Source organism: Miniopterus schreibersii (assembly GCF_964146895.1).
Source record: "Miniopterus schreibersii genome assembly, chromosome: 10".
NCBI classification, from domain to species: domain Eukaryota; kingdom Metazoa; phylum Chordata; class Mammalia; order Chiroptera; family Miniopteridae; genus Miniopterus; species Miniopterus schreibersii.
Genome location: NC_138110.1, coordinates 55,181,405 through 55,203,940, shown reverse-complemented (window position 1 = coordinate 55,203,940; position 22,536 = coordinate 55,181,405). Strand labels below are relative to the sequence as shown.

Genomic DNA, 22,536 nt, shown 5'->3' with positions numbered 1-22,536 from the left:
AGAGGATACAGAACATCTGGACTAAAGACAATTCATTTAAAAGGTTTAATTTCCAATCTTTGATGGCCTGAGCCCAGGATTAAGGAGATATTCTGCTATGTTTGCCTATACTTTAATACAATTTAAGAATCTTGGCTGAAATTTTCACTCCCCAAAGAGGGGGGAAAAGATTTTATTAACGGCCATACTTTAAGCTGCTAATCTATTAATTCATTTATTCACGGACCATCATGCATTGGACATCTTTAACATGCAAGAGCTGTTAGGGGCTTGGGGGATACAGATAAAACAGGTTCCACTGTACCCTCCGGGAGCTCAAAGTCTGGAGTAGGAAATAAAGCACGGTGACAACAGATAATTTCGAGTTAAGTGTTAAGATCTACTGACTTCTAACGGGCACTGTAAAAAACTGTTCACTGAAATGTTACTGCGCATTGGCCAGTCCTACCATATAACTGTTCCTACAGATTTCCTTTATCCATCTCTCAAATGCAGAGACCTGACCCTGAATTACCCTCCAGTGTAGGGAATTACCCAACAAAGTTGTGCAGCTTGACCCAGTTTAGTTAAAGTCAATCTTAAAACCGCTGTAAGAAGGAAGAATCCAGAGGCCCCAGCTGTGTGACAAATGCTTAAGGCTCCAGAGCAGGTACGTCATACTCACTCCATTGGTGCTGCCCTTTCGGTTGATGTCCTGCAGAACGGCCTTGTCCAGACCCAGCTTTAGGCTGGCCTTGTCAAACATTTCTCGTTCATAGGAGTTCCGAGTAATGAGGCGATACACCTTCACGGCTTTACTCTGGCCTATCCGGTGACATCGGGCCTGAGCCTGGGGAGGAAAGAGGGTCATATATATCATGTCACCAGGTATAATGGCAGCAGCCCAGGGAATAACGGAAATGCTTAAACTCCATGTGGTACGAGTGGTCAGGTCTCACAGTTATGAGTCATGGGACTGATTTAGGAACAGAATTCACCCAAATGTCAGCCGCCCTTTCAAGGTCACTTATTTCGTCACCTGCTATTTATTGAGTGACCACGTGTGCTAGGGTAAAGTGACGGGAAGAACATGGCTTACTTCCCTCCTCAGCCTGTGATCTTAGTGGAGGCACTCCTGGGATGCGGTCTGCTCTTTTGGGAAATGCCTAATTTTACCTCAGAAAATGTCACACACAGACAAAAGTAGAGAGAAGTATAATAACTTTGTATGGACAATCCTGTTTCATCTCTATTATGCCTCTACCCTCCAAGATTATTAGGAAGCAAATCCTAGGCACCATATTGTTTCACCCTTATACGTTTCAATATATATTTCTAAAGATAAGGACTTTTGTAAAACATATTACCATTGCCATACTTCAAAAATTAATATTCAGCCCGGCCGGGTGTGGCTCAGCGATTGAGTATCGACCTAGGATCCAGGCGATCGAGGTTCGATTCCCAGTCAGGGCACATACCCCGGTTGTGGGCTCGATCAATGACTCTCTCATCATTGATGTTTCTATCTCACTCTCTCCCTCTCCTTTCCTCTCTCTGAAATCAATAAAGATATATTTTTTTAAAAAATTAATACTCAGCCAGTGTTCCAATTTCCCTGCTTATCTCCTACGTATTTGTTAAAGCTCGCTTGTTTGGATCAGGATCCAAGTAAAGATCATACACTGTAATTGGCTGGTATGTCTCAAGTCTCTTAATCTATAGATACTCCCTGCTTTGATCTCTCTTTTATCAAATGCAATTTTTTTTTTTTTTTTGAAGAGACTAGATATTGGTCTTCTAGTTTAAGAGTCTACATTTTGCTGTCTTCATTCTGGCTGTGTCACAGAATAGGTTTCTCTGTTCCTTGTATCTCCTCTAAACTGGAAGTTATATCTTAAAGCTAAGATTTCATTTTTGGCAAGTGTATTTCATAGGTAGTGTTGAATTTCCATCAAGAGGCACATGATGTCTAGTGGCCTTTATATTGAACTGATGATCACTGCCTAGACTGTTTATTTCATTAGGGGTTACAATTCCCCTCGTCATATTTTTGGTTACCCTGATGTATATAGTTCATATAGGAGAGATAAGCTAAATGTCTTTCTCTTTAATCAGTTTCCAAAATAACATCCTCCAAAAGTGACCAAGGAAAAATTTTTATTATTACTTTTTTAAGGACACAATGAAGTTGCATTGAAATACATGTGCTATGTTTTACTGCACTGCTGTTATTATTTCTATTGCTGTTCAAAAGTGGCCTGTGAGGACGTCTTCAAGTTGGCTCCTGAGTTCTTCTGACATGATCCAGTCAAATCCAGAAAGGCGGAAGACTAAAATTTAACTCTGGTATTGGAATGGATTGGGAGGTAATCAGGATGAGCTCATGGTTGCAGTGTGTGTGCTTATGTTTGCACGTTATATCAAAGACCAGTAGTCTCTGATAGTGTCCTTGCTTTCTGGTATGACAACATGTTTCATGCTCCTACTGTATATTTCCTGCCTAGAATTGGATCCAGCCAAAATGATAGAGACAAGAGTCTGGATGTTCTAGAGGACCTCACTGCTCTTAGGTTGGTCATTGCTTCTAGGCCTCTTCGGTGGGCAAAAATAGAAGTTTTTGTGTGTGTACAGTATATACAGCCATTGCACATATAAGACAAAATACATTATTAGATCATACCAATACTTTAAGTTCATTAACCTTGTATGTGTATCTCTTTTTAGCCATGTTTAAAAGTTCAGTTCTCAACCACAACAGTATCATCACTCATTTGATTTATCCCACAATATATATAACAGTCTCAGAAAAAGTGCCATTGTAACCTCCCCAAAACATAATTACCAAAAACCATATAAGATTTTTGTTTTCCCCCATTTAGGGTTATAGCCCACTATAATTATAGTGTTTTAAATACACATTTGCAAGTAGGTTTCTTTTTCCCAGTGGTAGGGTTAGCAATTTAGAAACTACTTTCAGTGTAATCTAGGATTGAACAAATCAGTACATATACTGAGGGTTGAAAAAGGAAGTTACAAATATGGAAAGAAGAAAAACTACAATGACTCTGGTATTCGAATGGATTTGGAGGTGTCAGTATTAACTCATGGTTAGGTTGTGCACATGTGTATACAAACATGCATGTATACAGACATAGAAATAGATGCAGACAGAGCTGTGTTCATGCTTAAGTTTATGTATATGTGTGTTCACACACACACACACACATATGAAGGCATGTTGTGTATATATGCATGTTTATATTCCTTGTGTGTATGTATTCTAGCTATGATCACTGTAAGGGTCTAGAAGCAATGGCATTCCAGTGGCAAAGAGCATAACTAACTCTCAGATCTTAGTTTCTAAATTCCACTGTTCATAAGACAGAACAAAAGCATGTTACAGAAATGGTTAATTCCAGGGTTGGGGTAGACAAGGTGTAAGATGAGCCTGAAACATGTTATTCTGTCAGAATGCAAGGTAGTACCCAAAGAGTGATGGGGACATATCAAAATAACACTTGAAACTTGAGGAAGCTGCCACTGGCTAAGTCTAGGACTATTTGAACATCAAAAGAAATAAAGATAGCAATGGAATATACCCACTGAATAAAAAAGAATCCATGAATACATACTGACATAAATAAATGGGAGAAAAGGGAAATCTTTTTTTATAGTAAAATATAACCAACAAAATGTAGGGTGACAGAAAATTACCACCTTGCAACCATCATAGTGATGATTGATTCTGGCAAAAATAATCAATGGAAACTAAAATAATAGGTAAAACTTTGATGAGGAACAGGATATTTACATAGTCTCAAATTATCTCTCCAAAATTGCTAATTACTTTCAAATGAAAAAATAGCACAACTTATAGTGGAGAAACCTGGCAGACATCACTTAACTCAGAGACCAAAGTCTGTATTATCAGACTAAAGAGACATCATATTTTCCTCTTGTGATAATGTTGACAAAGACATATCACTTCAGTAGTAGTACTAAACCTGAATCCAATCCTGAAGAGACACAAACACAAAATGAGGGACAGTCAGTCTATAAAACAACTGGCTTGTACTCTTCAAAAACATCAAGGTCAGGAAAATGAAAATTGAGAAACTGACCCACATTAAAGGAGCCTAGAGATGAGAACTTTATGTAATGGGTGATCGTAGACTGGATCTTAGGGGGAGTAATAGCTATAAAGAGTGTTGAGAGAAATGACAGAATTTGAATATGGACTATGGATTTGAGACAGTGTTCTCACTTCCTGATTCTGAAAACTGAAGTGTGTTTATATAAGAGAATGTCCTGGCACTTAGGAAACACACACTAAAGTACTTAGGGGGCAACTTTCTCTCAAATGGTTCAGTCAAAAAATGATGTATGTGTGCAGGCACATGTATATGGCTATGTATGCACTCAGAGACCCAGAGGAGAGGGTTAAAAGGGGGAAGAATAATAAAGTCAATGCAGCAAAATGTAAACAGTTGGTGAATCTAGACTAAGGGTATATAGGACTTGCAAACTGAAATTGTATCAAAATGACGATTTAAAAAATATTAATATAGACATTTGAAATAATTTCTCTCTTGGGATTATGCTGTTTACTTGCTATACCGCCAGATTCAACTGTTTCACTTTGCTTTAGAATTTTAGGAATTAATTTTCCCCTACATTAATTTAACCACAATGAAGGGGGTGAGAATGAACAAAACTAGACCCAGTAACTTTGGAAAACAGCATTTTGACTGCATACTATAAGATGAATGACAAAAAACACACTATAGTCCAATATTAGAAGCTGGAAAATTTAGTTTTCACAGAATAAGGGTTAGCAATTCTGAAACTAGTGTATTCATGTGTATACTAGGATTGAACTCATGAGTAAATATACTTTGGTATGATAATGAGATCAAGGCTTCTTGCAGCCAGGGAAGGGAGCTACAAGTAAGGAAGAGGGGGAGGCCAGAAAGAATTCTGTGGTGTTGGACTGGAATCAGCAATCTCACTATGGATGGACAGAAACGGAATAAACAGAGACGTGCAGCATGAGTATTTGTGTTAGTATACAAATATATTTCCTAGCTCTGTCTGCTCAGAGTCTGAAGCAGTAATACTCCAGTACCAAATATTAGCTTCTAAGTGCCATTCTCAAATAAAAGGAACCAGGGGTCCTTCGAGAAATGGTCAATTCCATGGCTCTGGCAAGAAAAATGGGACATGAGCCTGAACACCTTGTGGTGCTAGAAAGGAAGTGCTTAAAAACTGATGGCAGCCTGTCACATGACATAGGAGCCAACGTGAATGACCTACAACTGACCGAATCTGAACAAAATAATTTTATTCCCATAAAACAAAATAAATATCCTTGAGTTCATAATGATGGAAATAAATAAGTGGTGGGCAAAGGCCAACTATTCTTTATAGTAGCATTCCCATTAATATATGCAGAAGGAGTGACTGGAACAGAAAATTACCTTTAACCAAACACCATAAATAATATTTAATGAAGGCAAAACCACTGATGAATGATAAAATTAATAGGCAAAAGTCTGATGAGAAACAGGTTATTTAAAGTCTCAAAATATCTCCTTCCAAGATACTGATTAATTTTAAAGATAAAAATAGTTACTTTACAGTGGAGAAACCCAGCAGATCCCACTCAAACAAGTAGTCAAGGTTAACATCACAAGTAATATGATGTACTGACATCATGTACCCTATAATATGATACACAGAAAAGGTCATAACATCACTTCTATGATATTCTTGCCCAAAATGCATAACTTCAAAATCTGATTATAAGAAAGCATCAAGCAAACAAAAATTGAATCATTCTAGAAAAGAGCTGATCAGTACCCTTCAAATGTGTCAAGGTCATGAAAGATAAGGAAAGACAGAAGCTGTTACAGATTGGAGCAGACTAAGGAGTCATGACTTCTGAAGGAAAGTGAGATCCTAGGTTGAGTCCTAGACCAGAAAAAGAACATCTGTAGGAAACTGAAGGAATATGAAGAAGGTCTGTAGGTAGAGTATTATATCAATGATGATTTCCTGGCTTCAATAATTATATTATGGTTATATAAAATATTAAGGGAAGCTGGGTGAAGGGTCCTAGAACTTTGCACATATTTTGGAACATTTTAAAGGTTTAAAATTATTTCAGAATAAAAAGTTTTTTAACAGACTGAGGAATCTCAAAGGGAAGGGGGAGGTGGGAAGAGACTAACCGAAAAACTTATATGCATATATGCATAACCCACGGACACAGACCATAGTGCGCGAAGGTCTGGGGAGGGGGAGAGAGTGGGATGGGGTGGCAGCAGGGTGGAGGGGGTCAATGGGGGAAAAAAGAGGACATCAGTAATACTTTCAATAGAGATAAATTTAAAAAATAATTTTGTTTTATAATGCTATAAAAAACTTAGAATGGTTCCAAAGAAAAAATGGAAAAAGGCTATTTGGAAAAACTAGCTTCTATCCCTGTCACTTCCATCCTGTTTCCTCACACCCCCCCCCCCCCCCCCCCGTAAGTAACCATTTAAAAGTAAAGCTTTTGTTTGTTTTTCCTTTCCATGGGGTGGAGTGGGGAGAGGACACAGCCTTTTTAGATAAATGGTAGCCCAGTACACATACTTTTCCCACCCAACACTATATTAAGGAGTCTGCAGACACAGTCCTCATTCTTTTACATATGGTTTAGTCAATCAGCCTTCTACTACTGGACAACTAAGTTGTTTAGTCTTTGGCTCTTACAACTAGTTGCCATACCTTCTTTCTGTACCTTTAGTGGTAGTTAAATCTTTAGTATTAGGGGAATATTTGAAGGATAACTCTGATAAATGAAGAAAGGGATCAAGGTAAGTAATATGGTTTATGGAGTCTATAAAGCAGCAACAATATGTGGCCATAGCACTGACGCTGATTTTCTTTTTTGGCTCATCCAGTGTTGAGAGTAAATTACAGGAGGAGTTTAAGAAATGTTCTGAGCAAAGGTCTAATAAGAGGAGCTCTGCAGACACCGTTAATTACCTCTTTGGTATCCACATTCCCTTCCTTCCTCACCACCAGAACCCTGATTCTTGCAAAGGGCAGCAACGTGTTCAACTGAAACCACTTCCAGCCTCCTGGGATGGCAAGGTAATGCAGTTCTAGACAGTGAGATGTAGCAGAAGTCTACTGGGGATATCTGGGAAGGTTCTGCTCTCCTGAAAAAAACATCATACCTTCCTGCCTGGGACATGAAGTATCCATCTGGGAACCAAGAGGATGTAAACCACATTCACTGAGGATGGTGGAGCAGAAAGACAGAAGGAACCTGGGACTCTGACAACACTATGAAGCCGCCCCACTAGTCCTGACTACACATCTCTGGACTTCTCATTAACTGAGAAAAACAAACCTGTTTGGGGAGTACCACTGTCACAAGCAGCTAAGTGATATCAGGAGATAAACATTCACTCTACCAAGATGACTTACCTGAAAGATAAAAGGATGAGTCTTGTAACATTTAATAGACTTGTCATTTTACAGTCAAATTCCAAGCAGTTAATCAGATATTCCTAATTTTCCTAATCAGAACTCACATACCCAAAAATGTGGTAGAGAAACATTCAGAACTAGGGCAGCAACTGAGATGGAGTCCAAAAAAGATCCATCGGCAAAGGTATAAATACAGACCTTGGAGTAGGCAAGCGGGGGCAGCGATGCCACCCCCACAGGGAAAATTACAGAGTTCTGATGCGCTCCTGCACGATCTGCAGGCCCACAGTTAGTTCTTTAGTTTTTAATATATTTGAGGTGAACAAAGGCCTATGAAAAAAAGTACTGATGTTCAGATCCAGTGACTGTAATGGGAAGAAATGGAGAGTAGCTTAGTTGCCCAAACAGTGAGATTTGAAATTCATTCAAGCCTTTAACTGACTATTGTCACTTTCAAGTCCAGGACATGGCAAAATCTTACACCATATCTTTACAATCATATGAAAATAAAATAGCTGGTAAAGAACCAAGCATAATGTTATAACTTCTCTTGAATCGTATACTCCTTTTTCAAATCATTAGCTCTATTACACTTAAAAAGTAGATTTTCTTTAATACTTTAAAATACTACTTGTTCCTTGATGAAAAATCTGCATAATTAGAGAGGTTAAAAAAATTACTACCAGTGCTACCAGAACCCAACCATTTTTAGCATGCTGGTATAAGGTCCCAGCCCAGTTTCTACACACAAGTGCTTTATTTCAAGCCCAGCAATTTTACATTCTCCTGCCAATCTAAAAGTCTGCCTTCGCAGGTCACCCACTCACACAGAAGAGGAATTGGGCTCTCTGCAGTATGAATCAGGGAGCGTTGGGAAGCACTGGGAAGTGACTTGCCCTTTGCAGACCTATGTTTGGAATCTGAAATTTCTATCTCTAGATTTATTCCTTGGAGAAAGGTATCATCCCCTTTTAAAATGTAAACATCTTTGGGAAATAGGACAGGTACGTGCCCACTGAAACAGAATCACTATTTCTACTCTGGGATTCAACTTAATCGCCCAGACCAAAGTTCTGTACACCTTTGCTTCCCCAGGCCTGGCCTGGCATCTAAGGGCTCAATAAACATGTCAATAAGTCACTCAAGAGCTGGCTGAGAACAGGAAGGAGAGAGGAGTTGACAGCATGAGAAACGAAAAAGGATGCTTTGGGGTAGCAGAAAAAAGGGAGCAGGGGGTGAAAAAGAGAGGACACTGACAAGAGAGGCAGGAGAGTAGTCAAAAGAAACCTGACACTTTATTTGGGACTGAGGCTATACAGTAAGTGCCTGGCCCACCTGCTTCAGGGGTGCCACCTATGTTCATTCCCACCCTAAGTGGTCACATTTTTTATTCCCTCTGTCTGGAACATTCTTCCTTCTGATCTTATAATTTAGGATCCTTCTCCATCATTTAGATCTCTGCTCAGATCACCTTCTTAAAGAAGCCTTCCTAGACTACTCTCTAAACCAGGGTGCCCAACCTCCATCATTCTTATCCCCTTATCCTGTTTTATTTCTTTGTAGTAAGTATTGCTATCTGTAACTTACTGAACACAGTTCCACACAATTTGTTTTACAACTTTTCCCCAAGCTTTAGCCAACTGTTGCCATTTAATCATTTAAAGAACTGGTTTTTAAACTAGTAGACTGCTTTTTTCAAATAAAATGTTACCTGGAAACTCATTAAATGAAAACAACATAGCAGAATGACTTTGTGTGAAGTGGTGGCCACAGAAAAACCCCAACATGCATCAGTTTGGCTCCCTCTCCCGGCCTCCCTTCTCCTGTGGCATCCCCTAGGCTACCTCTTCAGTTTTGTGAAGCAGCAGCCTCCAAACTTCTTTTATCAACCACTGTGTCATGAAAAAGATTGTGAGGCATCCACTACTCTCCCTACCGTACACTCACACTATGAGTATTAGCAAATATCCCAAGATACACTTAGGATAAAGTTCATCATTAATAATAATGAATGTAAATCTATATTCTAAATAACCTCCTCTTTAGCTGACTTACTGTCCGATCTGATCACTGTTTATATTTTCAAACAGGGTTGATGAAGAACTCTAAACCAGAGGTGTTAGCTCTGCCATTGTCTGGTTTTTTTATGCTTGCTTTTTAAATGTATTAACTTCAAACTTTGCAATAATCTTTTAAAGTCACCATTATTAACTTGGTTAAAACTAGAAAACATAATCTGCAAATCCACTTAAAAGGGCATATATAAATTCTGCATTAAGTGCTGAGCAAATGAACTAGTAAAGATTGCTGTCACCCCTGCCACACCTCAGAATTTCCCCGCCCCTCTGAGTTATCTCCTTAACTGTTTATGATATCTGACCATCTAACAAACAAGCCAAGTGAAAATGCCAGAATTGAGGATTAGTCAAGCTGAATAACTTTATGTCTGATGATGATAATAAGGAAGTAGTTCTATTCTATATCTGGAGGCTACCACTGTGAAATACCATTTGATTTAAGTAAAAGAAAAGAACCATTCTCTGAGAAGTGGGATGGGTTGACATTTACTTTTCATTCCGTTGCCCCCCGACCGAGGCCCTGCGCCTGTCATTTGGCTGACAACATAGTGTGGAGCATGACAGACACTCTATAGCCAAGCCAGGCCCTGCCATGATGTTCTTGGGTTCGGGGAGGCTAAGGCAAACAGTAATCATCCTAATGGTTACCTGCAAGTCATTTTGTGGGTTCCAGTCTGAATCAAATATGATGCAGGTATCAGCGGCTGTGAGATTGATCCCCAGGCCTCCCGCTCTGGTGCACAGAAGAAAGACAAAGCGGTCTGAGTCTGGCTTACAGAACCGGTCGATGGCTGCCTGGCGCAGGTTTCCCCGTACTCGCCCATCAATTCGCTCATAGGTGTATCTGAGGGGACCCAAACGAACGAAAGCCCAGGTGTTAATCATGACTTCAATGGAGAACAGCAAATAACGCAGGAAGCTGTTGACCGATGGCCTTAAAACCCTCACTTCTAAATTTGGACCAAATGCCAGCAGTCTAGAAGGGATCCTCACTCTCTACATATGCAGCAGGGTAGACACCTAAAACTGCATTGCAGAATGTCCCCCCCTCAAAACAAACAAAAACCAAACCAAAACAAAAAACCAGCCACAAACTAAGGAGGACTAGGAGAATTGTAAACATAAAAAGTATCAATTCCCACTGCCCAAGTAACTTATTCTCAAGTTATTTCCCAGTTTTCACTTGCACTGAATGTAATCACAAGACCAGGAAAAGCAAAAAAAAGCCTCAACCACCTCCTCTTAGCTGTGTTTGTAACAAGGAATCAGAGTTTAAATCAGCCTCTCGCTGCTTTCTGGTAAACTGAAAATGGAAGGCGGCTATTCTGACAGGCAGCCCCTTTACGTCTGGGCTGGTCACTTCTAGCCTAACAGTTCCTCAAAGCTGTAGAAGTGCACAGCAAAACCTCCAAGTTTATAGCTGAAACCAAGGTCTTCTGGGCAGTATATTGCCAAGCAAGTGGGGATAGCTCACAGAAAATGTTTTGTGCTATGTCAGGGGTGGGGGGAACGGAAGAATTTTTAAAGCAAAATAGAGTGAGGAAGTAAAGCTGAATATCCTTAAGAAGGCATATACCTGTATAGAAAGCTAAGAAATAAAGGTGGAAAGCATGGAGGAGAGGGGAAAAGGAAAGAGAATCGGAAATGAAACTGCTATGGGATCAGATTACTACCCGTCTAGCCAGTTAGAAAACACAGGTGGAATCTTTCTGATGAAGATCATATAATTAACAGCATCAAAATATTGTAGCAACCTGGACAGCTGCTGAGAGTCTTATTCTTTTCTTACTTACCCCCTGACAACACACGAACTAACAAGGGGATGTTACCCTGGGCCCAATTTGACCTCCAAGCACGAACTGGTTGGCACAGTAGAGGTATCAGAACCTTGTGAGAAAAGGACCAGGTCGTCCTAGACCCGGCAACAGCCAAGAACAAGAATCCTGATGAAAATCTCTTATTAGTAGCCCAGAATTAGGAAAATCTGGGGTCTAAAATTCAGATAAATAATTGGCAAGAGAATAAGGATGGGCAGTCTAGGGGTAGACGATTCTGTTGGGATGACTCTAGAAAACTAAACTTGGCAACATAATCCTGACTTCCTCGAGGAAAAGGAAAATCCACGTAAAGAAACCAGACTAACTCAGACTCTGAGGGACGTGTAACGCAGCAAAGAACCAAGCCTGAAGATGTTTTCCTTTTCCAAAGCTACAGAACATCCATACCTGGAAGAATGGGTGCAGGCTTCCCTTACTACTTAACGTAACAAACTTCAGAATAATATATGAAACTATAGTAGCAAATAAAATGAGTGGTGATGACAGGATTGTCATGAAGGCAGGCTAAGATGATCTTGTGTCACAAGGTAAAAGCTAAGGGTTATATTCTGAATTCTACAAAACTATGAAGCAATTAGATTTAACTATCATTATTAATAATAACAGCCACAGCAATACTATCAGCAGCAAGTGAAGTTCAAGCTCTGTGCCAGGCACTGTGATACGCGCTTTATCTGCATCATCACGTTTAACTCTCACAATAATCCTATGAGGTAGTTTTACTATTCTTGTCCCATTTTACGCTTGAGGAAACTTCAAAAACAACAACAAACACCCATACAAGCAAAGTAACTTGCTCGGTTACCTAGCTGGTTAGTGAGCTGAACTCAGATCCATCTGACTCTAAGTCCACACTCAACCAGTTTGCTGTGTGGCCTCCATATCGTACCCTACATTTCAATGCAGCAGGATAGAAAGATTTCCCTAAGATCTTAGAAGAGAAAGTTAAATAAGAGACACTAGTTAACTTAGGCAACTTGTAGCTCAGGGGTAAGGCGAAAGAAGAAAATATAGGTATCAAAATGATTTTGATAAATTAATGCACCGAGGATCTTGCCTGGGTGGGTTCTCACAGCAGTTTGGCCATGTGTGTGATGTGGTGGAAGAAGCACAGGATTTGGAGTCAGGAGACAGGGCAGACACAATGAAACAATAGCAGCTACTGCCCCCACCATCACACATGCCAACGATGAACGCCACAGGCACAGAGGACTCAATGTTCTCTGACAAGACTCCCGCAGCCACCGGAGAGGAGCGAGATGCCCGTGGATCTGAATGAGGCAGAGAAGTAGCACAGCCTTGGGAGGAGAAGTCAATGAATAGATAGTGTTCTGCCAGCTATGACATAACAATGGTTTTAGAAATTGTGCACGATGACTGGAACATTAATTCTCATTTCCATCACTTGTTCAGTTTTGAGGGAGTGCTCTCAAAGAACACAAAACTAAAATAAAAATCCAATTATTAGAGTTCTTTTAAACTGCTCCTCATCCCCCTCACTTCTGAGCCAGGTCCTGTGGCTATGCCCTCAGCCCTGGATGAGAGTATGGCATGAAATTAAATGGGAACAAAGCCAAACTGACAGCTGGAGAGGCAACAAGGCTGAAGAACAAAGAAAATCTTGAGGGCTAGTAAGTCTGAATGAAGAAATCAGACATCATAAAATTTCCTACACCAAACATCAGTGGAGCAATTAACCCTCTGCATCAGGTACTGTGAACAAAATCCTAGCAGTTGATGTGGTTCATCAAACTGTAATTCTGAGTCATTGTCAAATATCAATGAGAAGCAGGTGGCACCCTGGGAAACCTCTGCACGCTTTGTTTGGGGGAGAGGAAAGGGTGGAGTGACACGTTTTGGCACTACAGGAAATGTTCTCACAAGTCCTAAAGGAAAATGAACAACTTTCTTGTCTCCCAGCAATAACCAACTGGAAAACAGAGAGAGTAAAAAAATGCCCATTCACAATAGCCATAAACATACAGAATACTCAGCATTAAACTCAGTAAGAAATATGAAGGACTTGGCAATATGACGCTAGGGGCCATGTCAGTATGTTCACCATCTCTCTAAACCTACAGAGGTTCTAGCACAAGGCAGGTGCTTTGTAAGTATTTACTAAATCAAGAGGGTATATAACAGACCTGAGTAAGTGTAGTGAACATCATGTTCTTCAACTCTGCAAAGGTGTTGGTCCTACTCTACTAACTGTGTAAAAGCCAATCAAACTCCCAACAAACGGATACACAGATGTGTAAAATGTGTGTGTACACACACATATATAATTTTTTTATAGTGGGGGACTGAAGTAGTTAGGGATAGATTAAAAAAGAATAATTCTGAAGTTCATCTGTAATAATATATGAGCAAAGGAATCGAAATATTGATCAAAAGAACAGAAAGGTTAGGGATACACCCAGCATATATAATATCTCAGTATATTTTATGGACAGTGTTTTAGATGAATGTGGGAAAAGATGGACTATTAAATAAATAGAAAATTAGACATATTTAGAAATAAACTAAATTAGACGCCCATTATATACCATTTATCAAAATTACAGGATTGAAGACTGCAATGTAAAAAACAAACACCACAGAAATCCTGTTAAAGATTATGAATTAACAAACCCATTTTATTCTTTTATCTTCCTCAACGTCTAGTAAATTGATGGTAAAAGGATTTTAAAAAAATGCATAATAATACACTACCCCATATAAACCCACAAACAGAGCAGAAAAAGTTATAACAAAATTCTGAAAGACAGAAAGTCAGCCAAGTGGTATTTAATTTAAAAAAAGCAGAATCCCAGGTGAGAAATAACATAATTTAATACTGCAGAATACCCAAAGGGATCAGGCATTTGTGACACCAGGTATCCCTGAAAATGGGGGTGCAAAGAGTCTAAAAACCAGGGGAACTGGTTGAATACCAGCCTACAGATCACCCACCTCATCCCTGAGAAGATTAAAACAGAAGACCTGTAACCCTCTCTACCCTAGAGGGTACCAACCACAGTTAAACATAGAAGTACTAGACTGAAAAAAGGGAAGAGTGACAGATATTGAGACCTCCCTACCCCTCTCCACCCTGCTTCCCCACAATCAGCTCCAGGTACAATCAAGTTCCCATCTTTTAGGCTGAAGAGAGAAAGGAACATCCAAAAATACTGACCCTGGAGATTCCCCAATGAAATGGTCCATCTAGGTGGCTAGTATTTACATATGGAGGGTGAAGCCCAGAGCCAGCAAGCCTAGCCCACATACCCAGACCTTCCAATCAGTTAGATAGTGCCCACCATCTGATGGGTAAGACCAGACGTTGGAGGAAAGCCTCTGATCTGAAACACAGAGGCTCTGCTTCTGGTACGGAGGGGCAAGATCCTAACATATTAACCCTCAGCAAATGACAATCACAAAGCACAGACGAAATACAGACAACAAAACAAATGAACACAGAAACTTATCTGAGGGCCCTGGAAAGTTAAGGAAAGCAGGCAGATTTTGGACAGCAACAGAAACGTGTGGTTTTGATCAGAGGAGAAGCCACAATTATGATGGCAGAGGTGGCAGGGCAGCTACAAATCTGATAAAAAGTTGCTGGAGTCTGCGGCAACCAGGACTGCCAGAGGGTAAGAAGACAACTCCAGAAAGTAGAAAGACAGTAGAAAGAGGGTGTACCCCAAACTCTGGCTATAAACTCTACCTAAGACTCTGGCTAACCTATGACTCACATATGCTTGGGGCAGACTGAGAGTAGTCTGAGCTGAGGCTGAAGCTGCTACCTACCAGAGACATTGACAGAATTTGCATTTTGAGTCACATCTCATATAATGCCTCCAAATAAAAACCATCCACATCTTCACAGCAGTATAACAGAATCCTGAATCTCCACAACAAAATATTCACAATATCCATGGAAAAACCCAAAACTATGTAACATATAAATAGGAAAAATGTGACCCATTCTCAAGGGAAAAGCCAATAAACAGATGTCAAATCTAAAATACTACGATTATCAGACAAGAACTTCAAAAGAGCTATTATAATTATTCTCCATAAAGTGAAGGAATATATGCAATGAATAAAAAGACAGGAAATCATAGCAGAAAAATGTCAAATTAAGAAACAAATGAAACGCTTAGAACTAAAATATAATCTGTATAAAGAAAGCATTGGATAGGCTTAATAAGAATGAAGGAAATAACAGAGAAAAGTGTCAGAGAAACTGAAGACAGATAAAACAAGAGAGAGAAAAAGGATTGAGGGGGAAAGAAAAAGACAGAACTAAGGACCTGTGGGGACAATATCAAAAGGTCAAACATACAGGTAATTGGAGTCTTACAAAGAAATGAAAGGCTGAGGCAAAAGGAAAAACAAAATAGAAAAAATAGTGATTCAAGTCCTCCCAAATTTGATGATACATGCTTACACATTCAAGAGGCTCAGTGAACTCTGCACAGGATGAATTCCACCCATCACAAACTGCTGAGAATCAAAAATCAAAGAAAATCTCACTAGACAGAGTAAAACAACACATTATATACAAGAAAATAGAGACTTAAATTACTGCAGAACTTCTCATCAGAAACAACTAGGGACAGAACATAGTAGAATAATACTTAAAGTGTTGAAAGAAAACCCTGGCTTGTTAGAGCAGTGGTTAGAGCATCAGCCTGTGCATCAAAGGATAGCTGGGTTGATTCCGGTAAAGGGCACATGCCTGGGTTGCAGGCTCACTCTCCAGCCCTGGTCTGGGTGCGTGTAGGAAGCAACCAATCGATGTGAGTCTCACATCAATGTTTCTCTTTCTCTCCTCTTCTCTTTTCTTCCCCTCTGCCCCCCTTCCACTCTCTCTCTCAATGGAAAAAATATCCTCAGGTGAGGATTTAAAAAAAAAAACAAACGTATTGAGAGGAAAAAAAAATAAAAGCCAACCCAGAATTCTAATATAAAAGGCAGAGATATAAACAAACAAAAAGAGAATTTTGACTTGAAGAAAACTGCAGGAAAAAACACACAATCTATCATGATTAATTTCAGAAAGATGAAAGAAGCCACTGCAGCTGTGAAATAAGCAGTTGAATGCTATAAGAATAGAAAATTTAGAGAAGAAAATGCTCTAAGAAATTTTAAAATATAATTATACAAAGAAAACCTAGGGTTAAAGTTGGAAGAGAGAGTAAAGGAATTCTATCAGAAGATATAGCAAAATATAATGAGATGGAGAGGAAAGAGGAAAGAGAAAATCAGGTGATCAATCTAGAAGGTCTGACAAACAAATAACAGGAGTTCCACAAAGATAAAACAAAACAAAAAGAAATAATGAAAGACAAAATTCAAGAAAATTTCCCAGAGCTGAAGAACTTAGATTTCAGATCGGAAATAACTACTTAGTATGCAATTCAATGCATCTCATACAAAAAGCAGGTCATTGTAAAACTTCACAGCACTGGGACAAAGAGGATATATTAAAGCTTCTAAACAGAAAAAACCCAAAAAGTCACATACACAGAATGGGAATCAGAGGGCTCTGAACTTCTAAACAGCAACCCTGGAAGCTAGAAGACAATGAACTAATAACCCTCCAAAATTCTGTGGGAAATGATTTCTAACTTATAATCTCAAACTCAGTCAAACTATTACTCAAGAATGAAAGTAGACTAAAAAAAACACCACCAAAACAAACATAAAAGAAACTAAAAAAAAAACCCACTTCAAAGTCTCAAAATTCACTTATCAGTCATCCTTTCTCAGAAGCTCCCAGAAGAGGTACATGGGATCCACCAAAAAGGAGATCTGATTCAAGTGGAAAGGAAAGAAACTTGTCAGCATGATGAAGGAAGGGAGATCACCGATGACAACTGTGTACTAGGCGGGAAGAGCAACTGGACAGAGGGGGCATGTTAAAAGGTCCCAGGAGAGATGGCCCTGAGAAGATGAAACTGATGTGCTTGAACGCAACAAGAGGAGATTTAGACAACCAGGGTAAACTTTGGAGTTGAATTATAATAACTAAACAGAAAAATAAGCAATTAAAAAAAAGCTAAGTTTTAGTTTCAGGTAAAATAAAAATTGTGCAATAAGGAAATAACGGTACTACACGACTAAGTTGTAATTTAGCATTTACATAAGTCCTAATAAACACTGAACACTATACTAATCCAAAGTATTACATGGCATATAGGGAAATTGGGAGGACAGGAAGTTGCACACGTGGCATTTATGAGGGGAAGTGAAAGAAGATAAATATTCATCTTTCACAGTGAGAACAGGTAATACCTAAAACTGGAAAAAAAAAAAAAAAAAAAATCAAAGAATTATAACTATTAACATTTTTTTAGATATAGCTATAAATACCAAAAGAAATAGCATAAAGAATTTAAAGTAATTGTTTCTGGGGGTGGGAAAATTCAGGGGCCAGGCAGGGAGTAAATTAGGAAATGCAATTTTTCATAAGTCTAATAAAATAATTTGGCTCTTTAAGTTATGTGCATGCATAACTTTAATGAAAATAAAAACTGAATTAGGCCTGGCCAGTGTGGCTCAGTTGGTTGAGCGTTGTCCCATGCATCAAGAGGTTGCTGGTTCGATTTCCAGTCAGGGGACATGTCCGGGTTGTGACTCAATCTCCAGTACGGGGCGTGTAGGAGTCAGCTGATTGATGTTTCTCTCTCTCTCTCTCTCTCTCTCTCTCAAATCAATAAAAACATATTAAAAAAGAAACTGAATTAAAAAGAGAAAAGTAATGATGATATTAAGCCCAGAAGTACTCTGTTAGATGCTATCAGAGTGAAGAAACCATAAAAGAAAATACTTCAGAATATTCATATGATTGCAATGGTTAACAGGTGAGTGAAGCCTATTTAAGCATATTAATTTAAGCATTTAAATTTATTTAAAGTTGTTTTAAGGTCAAGAGATTTGATTATTATAAAATTTAAAACTTCTACAAAAAAAATAAACATACAAAAACCCATATCCATAAGCAAAAAATCAAAAATAATACCGGGGAAGTATATATACCATTATATATAGATAGATATAGATATAGATATAGATATAGATATAGATATACATATACATATACATATACATATACATATATATATATATATTTTTAATGTCTTTATTGATTTCAGAGAGAGGAAAGGAGAGGGAGAGAGAGAGATACAAACATCAATGATGAGAGAGTCGTCACTAATCGGCTGCCTCCTACACGCCCCTGACTGGGGACCGAGCCTGCAACCCAAGCATGTGCCCTGACCTGGAATCGAACCTCGATCTCCTGGATCCTAGGTCGATGCTCAACCACTGAGCCATGACTGGCCGGGCTACTTCATATTCTCAAGTAAACAATTCTTATAAATTAATAAACAAAAAGACAAGGAGCAACAGAAAATGGAGAAAGAACATGAATAAACAATTCATAAGAAAAGAAATATAAATAAATAAGATACATGAAACATATTCACTCTCATTAATAATCAGAAATATAGCTCAGCTGGCGTGGCTCAGTGGTTGAGCGTCAACCTTGCACCAGAAGGTCGTCAATTGATTCTGGGTCGGGGCACATGCCAGGGTTGCAGGCTCGATCCTTAGTAGGGGGTGTGCAGGAGGCAGCCAATCGATAATGTTTCTCTCTTGTCCACGTTTCTATCTCTCTCTCCCTCTCCCTCTCTCTAAAATCAATAAAAACATACTTAAAAAAAAAAATAGAAATACAAACTAAAACAAGAGACCATAATTTAAATATCTTTCTACAGGGGTTTTAAAAATATGTACCAAATGCTTTTAAAAATGTACATCAAAATTTGGCCTAAGGAAATAACTGGCAACATTCACAATGAATGTAAAGGATATTCAGAGTTCCTTAATATGCTGAAAAATTGAAAACAACCCATGAAGTAGAATAAGAATATCATGTAGATCACCAAAATTCTGTGGTAGAAAAATAATTAAAGAAAAAATTTTCATAATATATTAAATAAAAATGTGAGTTACAAAGTAGAATGTTTAAACAAATAAACAACAAAACTAAATATATGTATGCACAAAGAAAGAAATACTAAAAAGATAAACACCTAAGTCTGAATGGGGTCTTTGGGCAGGTGGTGGTGTTACATGTGCCTATAGTTTTTAAAAAACCCTGTAATACTTAAGTAATTTGAAAACAAAATGAACAATAAATGATAAATAAAAATAGCATAAAGGAAGCTAAATAAAGACACCCATACTTTGCAAAAGGGTGTTAATTATACTGTTACTTACTTTGGGGGGGGGGATTCTTTAAAAAACTGCAAGCTAGGAGTTGTTTTGTATATATTCCGAAGAATACAACAATATATCTATGAGAAGCAAGTGTTCTGGCAATGGGTTCCTCATCTAAAGTGAAGTCATCAAATATGAAACTACTTTACTAGTTTTTTTATTTATTCATTATAACTTTCTCAAAGGAAAAAAATAATACAAGTCTTAAGAATTCTTTACCTAAAAAACCTAGGGCTTGGAGACATTTTTTTACTGTCTAATCCAATTTCAAGGAATTACGTATATAAACGTTAAATGCCAGCATACCCCAAAGGTAAATTTGCCATTAATCCTCTTTCTAGAAATTACATATTATAAGAGCAAACAGAATTTTCAAGGACAAGAATATTTAAGACAACTGAGATCTGCTGATTTACTTTACGAAAACAAAAATTTCTTTTAAATTTAGCAACACCAAGACCAATAGTTTCCATGATCTTGAAAAGTCTTTTATCATTAAGAGTGTTTAAAAATCCATTTATCATCTTCAGATCACTGATGTATCCCAATGGCTAGAAATGAACAGTGCCTAATGTAACAAATACAGTGCCCACACTGAATCCAAATAATACCACTGACTTTCCACCTTCACGAGTAATAGACTTAGGATCAAGAAATTACAGGAGTTGGAACAAGAAAATAAACTGGGATGCCCCAGCTAGTGCATCATAAAAACCTTGAGAGGGTTTGCTGAAAAGGACATAAAATACTCCCAAATTATTTTCCTGAGTTGTCAGGTCACGCTCTTTTAGTAACCTGACACAGTGATGCTTTCGTCATCAATAAGGAAAACAACAAAAAAAGTAAACACATTATTTTTTTAACCTTCTCTTAATGCTGTTTGAATTGTTTCTTCCAACTAAGAAGAATATAAACAAACATGTAGAATATCGTTTTTAAGCAAAGCAAGGGCTGTACTTTATAAGCTATGAAATTCACTCTAGAGAGTTAAACTTGGAAATACTTGGTCATAAGATTTAACTCTGGAATTTAGTGAATCTTTAAGATTCCTTTTCTCCCGTTTTGAATGCTTTTTTGTTGTTGAAGCACAATTTCTGAATGAGTCAAAAGGTATCGAGGAAAAGGAAGTGCCTGCAGCATTTGACTCACTGCTCTGACACAAGTCTCACCTTCTCTGGATGAGATAATCTTCCAGGATATCAAGACAGCGCACCATCTGGGAGAAGATAAGCACTTTGTGGCCACCTGCAATCAGCTTAGGGAGCAGTTTATCAATCAGCACCAGCTTCCCTGCCGCCTGAATCATGGCCTGTAGCTGAAAGTCGGGAGCATCAGAGCTGTGGCTTTTCCGGAAATCTTCCAGAATTTTCTCCTCGGCCCCTGAAAAAAAAAAAGGAACAAAACTATTCCTTGCACAGACTATAAAGGTAAAAGCTGCTCTCTGCTTTACAGATCCTAGGAGAAATGAAGTAAATTCTTTGGTCCGGGACCAAGTCCAGTGAGGCAATGCTCAGCAGAGGGCACAGCAGTGGCAGCAGGTACAGAGAACTCTAGTGCTTTGCTCTCCTGGGAAGTCTCACAAGGTAGAGAAAGGATTTGAGATACCAAGCTAACTTATGCACGTAAAGAAAACTTCACAGAAAGCTGACAAAAAGACATATCTTTTAGTGCCATAAAACTTAGCTATAAGCAAATCCAAGCCACATATTGATTTAAAATTTTACCAAAAAGCTTTATTTTAAACAAAAAGGCTCCAACATGTTCTTATTAAAATAGACAACTGTTCATTTATCTACAGAGTTTTAATCTCACTGCATCATGACCATTTACTCAACATGTGCAATGAAGTAGCACACGTCCCTGTCCCAACATGGAAAGTGTGGACTAAACCATAAGTAGGTAACGGACAGCAGATTGATGAGTAACATCTCCATCTTTGGATAGGCAGACAGCTTCAAAACTGGCTCTGTGTACTCATTAGACTGCTTAGCTAGATCCATCAACCTCTTTGGGAATGAGAATTCAGTACCTAAGATCGCTGGTTATCAGGGGCCTTGTGGCAGAGGCCCACAGCCGGCCTGGGTTGCCCCGTGCTTCCCCCACTCACCATTGATCAGGTAGGGATGGTTGCAGCACTTTCTCAGCTCCATCATAGTATTGATGAGGTTGGGCATGTTGTGCTGATTTGCCCCCTTGGTCAGGAAGGAAAAGTTCTTCTCCAGAATTGCCCGGTAGTACTTTTTCTGGATATTGGTCAGCTCTACTTCAATGATCGTCTCCTGTTTGGGAGCAAGGTTCTTTTCCACGTCATCTTTCAGCCGCCGAAGCATCATTGGTTTTAGGATAGACTGCAGTTTCTTCACCTGTCCAGGTAAATCCTGATTTAATGATTACTGGGGTACTGCAACCTTCATTACAATCTCTCAAGCATAGTACTGCAGTAGCAGACTAAATGAAAGATCATGACTGATCCCTGAACATGAGGCTGAAAGGAAAAAAGGGATCTAGTTTTCATTCACTAGCATTTACTGAGAAACTATGTGGCAACCTTACAAGATATAAAGAAAGAAAAACACAAAAGACAGTACCTATTTTCTAGCATGGAGAAAATAAACCTCTCTCCCTCTAACATGCACATATGTGCAGCAATTAAGTGAGGAATATTTAAGCCATGTTAAGAGGTACAAGTGACATATTATAAAGGGAAGACTTAGATGCTGAAAGAACAAAGTAAGAAGTAGAGGCAATCTGGGATGGGCAAAATGGATGAAGGTGGTCAAAGAGTAAACTTCCAGTTAGAAAATAAATGTGTCCCTAGGATGTACAGCATGGTGACCATAGTTAATAAGACTGTATTGTAAATTTGAAAGTTGCTAAGTAGATCTTAA

The 22,536-nt window shown here is 38.7% G+C and overlaps 1 protein-coding gene across 1 annotated transcript in view; it reads right to left on the bottom strand.

The window, feature by feature from the left end:
• The window catches only part of CHD6 (chromodomain helicase DNA binding protein 6), a 170,323-nt gene that overhangs the window by 52,740 nt on the left and 95,047 nt on the right, over positions 1-22,536 (bottom strand). Inside the window, exons 15-18 of the mRNA XM_081149734.1 lie at positions 21,756-22,011; positions 20,818-21,028; positions 10,188-10,383; positions 665-829 (exon numbers count right to left, since the gene is read on the bottom strand). Coding sequence (XP_081005860.1) covers positions 665-829; positions 10,188-10,383; positions 20,818-21,028; positions 21,756-22,011 — 828 coding nt within the window. The remainder of the gene's footprint in view (positions 1-664; positions 830-10,187; positions 10,384-20,817; positions 21,029-21,755; positions 22,012-22,536) is intronic.